This window comes from Pteropus vampyrus, unplaced genomic scaffold (assembly GCF_000151845.1).
Source record: "Pteropus vampyrus isolate Shadow unplaced genomic scaffold, Pvam_2.0 Scaffold417, whole genome shotgun sequence".
In the NCBI taxonomy this organism is placed as follows: Eukaryota; Metazoa; Chordata; class Mammalia; order Chiroptera; family Pteropodidae; genus Pteropus; species Pteropus vampyrus.
The window spans coordinates 98422-106432 of NW_011889198.1; the positions used below are offsets into that span (position 1 = coordinate 98422).

At 51.1% G+C, this 8011-nt stretch overlaps 2 protein-coding genes across 17 annotated transcripts in view; one reads left to right on the forward strand and one right to left on the reverse strand.

Moving 5' to 3' along the window:
- The window catches only part of DCUN1D3 (defective in cullin neddylation 1 domain containing 3), a 30524-nt gene extending 25643 nt beyond the window's left edge, over positions 1-4881 (reverse strand). Inside the window, exon 1 of one of the 3 annotated variants that reach the window (XM_023523821.1) lies at positions 4804-4872. The gene's annotated coding sequence lies outside the window, so the exon portion shown is untranslated. Of the gene's footprint in view, positions 1-4700 lie in introns of all 3 variants that reach the window. The other 2 variants (XM_011380949.2, XM_011380948.2) reach the window with 2 other exon arrangements.
- LYRM1 (LYR motif containing 1) overlaps positions 3841-8011 on the forward strand; it is a 19084-nt gene continuing 14913 nt past the window's right edge. For 2 of the 14 annotated variants that reach the window (XM_011380934.2, XM_023523826.1), the window contains exon 1: positions 5276-5403. Coding sequence is in view for 1 of the 14 variants with exons in the window: in XM_023523824.1 (XP_023379592.1) it covers positions 4015-4043; positions 4198-4279 (111 nt within the window). In the remaining 13 variants the exon portion in view is untranslated. Of the gene's footprint in view, positions 4053-4197; positions 4280-4317; positions 4628-4794; positions 5033-5093; positions 5186-5261; positions 5404-5830; positions 5982-6014; positions 6468-8011 lie in introns of those variants that run through there. The other 12 variants (XM_023523824.1, XR_002777393.1, XM_023523828.1 and 9 more) reach the window with 12 other exon arrangements.

Consider the following 8011-nt stretch of genomic DNA (forward strand, 5'->3'; position numbering starts at 1 on the left):
AAGAATGAACTGCGCTCCATATAGTAAATGCTATGACTTGAGTCTTGTTTGGAGTCAAAATTATAGGCCACACACCAACCCACTTTAGAAAAACACTGCCGCCGAGTTCAAACCCTTCACCAGCCAAGGACAGCTAACAGCTATCACACCAAGCTCTGCTGCCCAGCAGGTGGGAGCAGCCTGCTACCCCAAGAAGGGGACCCGTCTGTCCCGTGGTCCCCTAGACTGACAGGCAGAGACTGGAGCAGTGGCTACAAAAAAAGTGCTCAACATGTCCAAAAATGAGACGTCTACACTATGCAGCGCTGCCACCCGGGTTCCACCTGGCGTGGCATGGACCTACGGGCCTCAGTGACGGCATTATTTCCCGTCCCCAGGTCCTGCGGCCGAGCCCTCCCGCAGGCCGACGGGAGTGTGGGTGAGCCTTCCCCATGCTGGGGGGCCCAAGCTTCCATGTGGCACTTATGCCCGAAACCCCAACAACACAGCAGAGCTCACAAGACACTCTTGAGCAAGGCCACACCCCCAGGACATCAGGAGGTGTCATCGGCGTGGTGCCTGCCACCCCCACCATCAGGCTGGTATGGGACACTGGCCACAGGTGGCTTATTGGGCCACAACAAAAGCTAATCACTACCTCGCACTGACTTACTGAGCTTCCCTGTTCTGATGTCTGACATTTAAATAAGGTTACATCTGCCACATCTTAAAGATGGTTTGACAGTTTGCCTCTCGTTTTCTCCTTTCGAGCCACTTCCAACGTTTTCTCTCGTTATTTCGCTAAATGAATATGCTAAACTGCAGTTTGTAATCATTCCCCAGTTAAATGGTCAGATGCTGTGGTAATCTCCTTGTTCCCCTAAAAGAAAAGAGACCCTCCATTACCTAGAAAAGCAGACACGAGAACGAGTGAAACTAGATTTGAGTTCAGAGACACCAACTCGGTTAAACACCCCGTTCTATCGTGCAAAGAGCTTCAGAACACTGGCCCAGCACTTAGGAAGAACCGATCCTGCTTCAAGCATATGAACATCTGCAAATCGACACAAAGAGGTCGTAGTCGTTATCAAGAGCTGGGGGAGAAGAGTTACCACTTAATTACCACTGTTCCAATCTTCACCTCAAAACAGCTGGAAGCCAGTGTACCATTAACTCGCCATAGGGCAGCACAGTCTATCAGAACAGCAGCAAAATCGGATTAATGTTAAGTCACCTAACGCCATGCGAGACACTCACGACGACGATAGGGAGTGACGCCAGCTGGCCTTCTAGGTTGCCCACCTTTCGGAAGTTTGTCCAGAGGCTCCCCAAGTTTAAGAAGCAAATCCACTGGTGCCTAGATTAAAAGGCCAGCTCAGCTCGAGAGTCTAAATTCATTTAGACTTGTGGATTCTTGCCCCAAACACATTTAGTGGCCAGTGTAGGCGTCGATGGCTTCTCCCTGGGTTCCATTTCCCTCCTACCCATCCACCCTCTTTCAGAAGTTAGAAGGGCCACCAGTCTTCAAACTGGCTGACGAAATTTCAGCCTACAGGATATTTTCATATTGGGTTATAATAAACCATTGAAATGAAGATGAATAGTGGACAGCTTAAAAACCTATTGGCTAGGACATTTGAAGCCCAGTATTAGGATACAAAGTCTAAAATTCTGTAACCTAGACCAAAGCCAAATATATATGTATGGTTTTTTTTTTTTTTTTTTTGAAGAGTCAGCATCAACTCTCCCTCCCTTTGAGCTCCTCTACAGTACAGAGGGTGGGGTCTATTGCTGGTCTAGTCCCAGCTACACTTCAGTCACTTGCTCGGTTTAACTAAGGCTTTCTATTTGCATCCAAGTGGGAATCCAGTAATACAGTAGCAGCAGACTCCACTCCACTCGGTCCAGGCCAGGCCTGCGCAGGAAGCTCTCTTCGCCAGTTCTGACAATCCACCAACTCATGCCGTTCAAGCACTAGAACCGACAACAGGTGACACGTCCTCGACTGCTGATTCATTCTTCCCAAGCGCTAAAAGGTTTTATTTAGCGTTTCTAATACTGAATTTACTACAAATAGCCCAAGCAACATTTAAGTCTTTCAACTGCCTGGCTCAAAGAACCGATTCACTCCAAGAACACACTAGTCACTATTGTGGGGTTCGAAAGAAGAAACCGGTGTATTCTTTCTGTTTAAGCCCACTATAAGATGGCTAGGGAGGGCCGGATCAAGGAGGAAGTCCTGACTGGACCTTTCAAAGGAACAAACTGGTCAAGGTGAGGCTGAAAAGTAGCTAACTATTGGAGATGAATGGCCACACAAAAGGCAAAAATAGGGTAGCTACATCCCTTGGTGACATGCCAGCCCAAAGATGCAGACACAGTGGATTGGGCCTACAATGGTCATTTATCTAATGTAATCCACTGAGTGAACTTTTAGCACCAACCCACATCTCAGCTGAGTATTATTAGTCATCAGGCAGTCCAGACATGAGTGGGAATTGCAACATAAAACTTGCCTCCCTACAAAAAACAACTTCAAGCTTAGATCCTGACAGTCATCTTTATAAACCAACAGGGGCATATTACCATCACTGGCCCAACCTCGACCCTACGATCCTACAGAGCTGGAAGCAAAGGAGGATTCATATACAAGAACACGTTCGGGGGTACTTAGTATGCAATTTTAAATAGCAGCATGAGTCAAAATCCTGTAAGGATAAGTGTGCTCTCAACTGAACATCCCAATGAATTGTGACCACAAGCTTGAGATTTATCTGCCAGAAATGACCCAGGTGACCACAGCCGCCTCCTCGCCCATTCTCAGGAAAATGACTTTTTTTCTTTTTATTACAATAGTTCAACAGCACCTACAAAACGCTAAGTTGTAAGACTCTAGGAAAAAGAACAGAATGAAGAGGAGCATCACTTTCTATTTCTTGCTCCTTGCTCTTATTTGGCCACCTATTCTGGGACTGGCCTCCACCTCTCTGACCTAGACTCTTCACAGTCCCCTTCGCTCATTAGACTCTGGTTATTACTGCCCCCACCTTTCCCATACCCCCGCCATCCCCCTGGAACTTGCCAAAGTCATTCCGGCGGGTCTGTGCTAGCTACCTAGTCCCAGAACCCAGAAGCTCCTCCCCTATCTTTGCAGGGCTCACTACTTTTTATTTAAAGCTCAGCTGAAGTGTCACCAAAAAGCCCTCCGTTAAGAAAATTCTTCTAGCACTATGCATATAAACTCAGTTATAGAGGGTCAGGATTTATGCACTTTTTCTAATCAAAGGGTCCCTAAAATTTAGAAACTCTTATTAAAGTTCTTCAGGAAACACAGTTCCAGATTCAACAAAGGATTTCCAAGAAAATATCAACACAGAAATAGGAATCATTACGCTTCACAGTGAAATCCCAAGGACAGGCTGAAGGAGCACGCTACCTGGGGATATTTTTTTAAAACAAGAAAACTTCAACAAAGGGACCTTCTTTCCGATCATTCTTCGCTTCCTCAAATACTTTTTTCACATCTGTTATTGGTTTGTATTCTTTAAAATAAAACTAAACAGATCACATTTTCTCATTTATGAGCACCTATACCCCAAAAGTCAGCTAAATAAGACGGAAATTAGCATGAGCTGACTGTGTCACTGAAGACTTGAGTGCCAGACACAAAGAGAAAAAAAAGAGTTATTATTGTCCAATCGTAGAAACGAAAAAGTCATACGGAGTTTTCTGTTCTCTGAAGTGCTTCGCGAAGTGTGGGTGGAGAGAAACACAGAAATCCAGAATTAACCTAACGTCAAATCACTTCAGAAAGTTGACAACATGTAAATTCCTCACGCATAAAGTATTTAGAGCGAGAGACCTTGATTCCTGGGCTATGATGCCATTCAGGAATCCTCGCGAGGGCCTTGGAATTCTGGTATCCACAGGAGCAAACGCTCACCTGAACCGGGAGCCACCAGGCATTGAGAGCTACTTCCAAAGTGACACAGCCTGTAACTGAAGTCATTACAAAGCCTGCAATTAAGATATGGGATGGAGTCTGAACACCAAATTCAAAAGAGGTAACCAAGGTACGGCGGGGAGGGGCACACCTCGATTACCACCTAGCCACAGAGAATTAAAGTGGAAACGAGGGATGGGCAGAGGCGGGGATGAGGGGTGACGGGCAATGGGAAAAAACAATACATTTGTCACCCCGGCCCACTTCCTATACAGGATGCAGGCGAAGCCTCCGGCCCCATTACCTCAGGCACAGATGGTTATCGTTTACAGCAAAGGTGCACGGAAAGGCCTTCAGGTCTGAGCCCCTTAATTCCAGGGCTGTTAATGATTAAAGAGGAGGATGGGGGCGGGGAGGGAAAGGAGGGCGGAGGGAGCCGGGGATGCACCCCACCACCTCCCTCCTGGGCTCGCAGCTCACGGCGCTCACCCGGGGCGCAGGACCGGAGCCTGCACCCCCTCCGGGGCAGCTCCGGCCCCCGGCGCCCCGGGCCCGGGCTGAGGGGTGCCGGCAGTGGGAGGCAGGGACAGTGGGTAAGTTTTGAGCCCCGCGGCTGACACGCCACAGGCTCTCCTTCCAGAGGGACCGGTCCACACAAGGCGCTGATTTCCACTCCTCCTCTTCCACCACCCCCCTTTCTCGAAGGTACCCAACCCCCGCCCCTTCAGCTCTCAAGGCTCCCCCCTTTTCCTCGAACAACCCCCCCCCCCAAACTCACAGCTGCTCCAGAGGTTCCTCCAGTCAAACCCTTTCTGGAAACGACGGCGGCCCGGCGGGTCCAAACCACCTACCATCCCCGCTCGCGTTTCCAGGCTCCCTACCCCCGCCGCCGCCGCCTCCTCTTCCACCACTGCCGCCGTCGCCTCTTCATCTGCGGCCCACCGGCGGCGGCCGCCCGGAGGCCCCGCCCCCTCCATCGCCGCCTGTATCATCACTTCCGGTAACCCCGCGGGCCGCCGGCTCCGGGAGGGAGAATTGGGGAGGGGCGGGGCGGGCGCGCGCGGAGGGCTGCGTCATGACGTACGCGGGGACGTACGAAGCCGTCGCCAAGTAAGGGCAAAGACCACGAGACGGGGAGGGCGCGCTCGGAGGAGCTGGACTGGACCATTGGGGGGGCTGGAATGGGGGGGAAGGATCGCGAAAGGGGTAAAGGGAAACAGGGAGAGGACGAAGTTGGCTATACTGTTGGGCGTCCGGCGGAGGGTGAGCGAGAGTCTGAAGTTTAAGAGCTCCTCGAGACGACCCCCGACTCGGGACGATGAGGCCACAGAGATCCGCCCAGTGGTTTGGTCCGGCCTGGCCTACCGGACCTGCCCGAGCTCCGTCGGCCGCGGCTCAGCTCGGCTCCCAGCGCCGCCTCCTCCTGGCCGGCCTGGGGCTGCGGCGCTCCTGTGGGTGGGGGAAGGCAGGACTGACGCAGCGTGAGTGTAGGGGCTGGAGACGCGGACTCCCGGCACGGGAGACTGGGGGAAGGGGTTGGCTGCCCAGGGGCAGGGATGGGACGGGGTGGGGGTGGAGGGGTGCGACGTTGCTAGGAGACGCGCTTGTGTGACCCCAGCCGCGCGAGGACGGCTTGGTGTCAGCGCCGCTGGCCTCGGGAACCTGCCCGGGGACGCGGCCCTAGACCTCGTTTGGGGTCGCGGAGATGCCGGTTTGCAGCCCCTCCCAGATTGTTCTGAATCCTTGGATCCCCCGAATGTCAATGGGAGATGAATAGGGGCAGTTCCAGGGGCGGGAGCGTCTAGCTGGGGAAGGTTGACCCAAACGAGACCCCGTACGGGACACGGAGATTTTCTAGGGTACTGAGACCCTTAATTCCCTCCTTAATTCCCTCGGTCTGCAAAGAAGGCTTTGTTCCGCGACTTTTTATTCGAGTCCATTTGGAAGTTTAAAAGTCAATGAATAAGGAAGTTATCCGCAAGTGAGAAATGCCCCCCCAAAGACCAGTCACACCAGGTGAAGTGGTAGAAGATGGGGGGCCCGCGCCACTCCGAGGCGGGTAAGGCTGCTCAGGGGAGGCCAGGTTTTGCGGAGGTCGGAGAAGAGGGGGAAGCTAGAGAATGAACCTTCCGGGTGGAGAAAAGAGCCAGCGAGGAGGCCGGGTGGCTGGAATAGCAAGAACAAGGCCAAAGTGGTCTGCGATGGAGAAGCGGCAGGGCCTTTAGCCCGGGGTGCGGGTTTGTTATTATGTTCTCGAGGGCTTTAAGAAGGGGAGTGACAGGATCTGATTTCGTGTTTTAAAACATCTTCGTGGCTGCTGGATGGAGACGGGTACAAGTTGTCACACCTCTTCGGAGGTCTGCAGCAGCCCAAGAGAGGTGCAGGCAGTAGCGTTCCAGTCGCCCGGGAGATGGAGAGAATCGCGTTGACAGTGTGTTTTGGAAGTGGAGCTTGCAGGACTTGCTGCTGAATTGGATGTGGAGTATGTGGGGGAGAGAGGGACCAAGGCTGACTCCTCGGGAAAAACAGTTTGGAGGCAAACACCGTAAGTTCTAGAGCATACTAGGTTTGATCGGTTTGTTAACCATCCAGGTGGAGACATGGAGAATTAGATATGCAAGTCGGGAAAAGTCGGAGAGATAGATAATGTAGGGGTTTATTTCTAGATCACCTAAGCCCTTAAAATCCTGGCGGCTCTACATTTAGAGATTACCCAGAGGAGAAGCCTGTAAAGAAACTCTTGACAGATAAAAGGAGCCCACCCCCCGCCCCTAATATACTGAATAATGGGACCCACAGTCATAATCAGTGAGACTCATCCTCCACTCACTAGCCAGCTTCTCATCTTGGCCATCAGTGCTTTTGGACCGGGAGCCACGTGATTCGTGTCCATTATAGCAAAGCCGACTTTGCTTGTTCGTTATTTATGTCTGTCTCCCCCACAGAGTATTTCTTTGTGTCCTGCTGGCTCCTACTACAGAGCCTTGCACGTAGGGCCCAACATGTGACTAGAGAGAGCTAGGTACAAACACTGTTCACAAGATATCGGCCATGAACTTCGACAGTTTCTAACAAAGGGGCTCTGGTCCCTGCTGCCGCCGCCGCCACTGTAACCACAATCTCAATATGGTCAGTCTCGCAAAATCGAGAAGAATCAGAAGACCTGGGCTTCAGCCTTGGATCTGCTCCTGACCGGCAGAGTGGCCTTGGATGAACCTTTTTCTTTGAGCCGAAGAGGTTGGCCTAGGTAGAGACTGCAAACTGGCAAAACAGATATTGCCTACAAACATATTGTTCAGCCCACAAAGTGATTTAAATTCTTTTTTAATTTTTCCTTGCCAACATTTAAAAATTGGACATCAAAATCCAGATTTTCAGCTTCCTTTGAAAAATGAAACAATCTGTCAGTACCAGCCTGAGGTTCCTACACAGCGACAGTCAGCTAGGACCAACGAGCTGCTGCCCCCCTTGTGTGTGGCTCAGTGCTCAAGTTTGCCAAAGGTCGCCCCTCCCTTCATTACCTGCCCACCCCGGTGGGCACTTAATTTGCAATTCTTGATCTAGGGTGGTGCTGTCTATATGTAGCCACTAAGCTACATGTGTAGCTACTTAAATCTAAGTAAAATTTAAAATGCAGTTACTTGGATTCACCAGCCATATTTCCAGTGCCCAGTAGCTACATGCGGCCTGTGGCCACCTTGGTGGATGGCACAGATATGGAATATTTCCATCATCGAAGATGGAACGTGAAGGGTTCTGGGTGCTAATCATTCCACACACATCAACATGGGCAGTTAGGAGCTCGGTGCCTCTGCAGATGAGAAAAGTGGCTCCTTTGATAGTTGGAGGCTACCCGGAAACTGATGAAGGCGGGGACCCCGGCCCACAGTGAGATTATTTATCAGGTGGTTGGACCACGGGTCAGGTGCTAGAAAGCTCCAGCCCGTGTATAATGTTGCAACCGAAGTCCTTTTGTCAGTTTCCTTATTCATTCCTATAAGAAATTGTCACAAGGGAGGGATTTAAATGTTAATTTAAATTGACGTGGTCAGCGTCCTGGGACTTCCCTAATTCCTGTGCAGGGTGGAA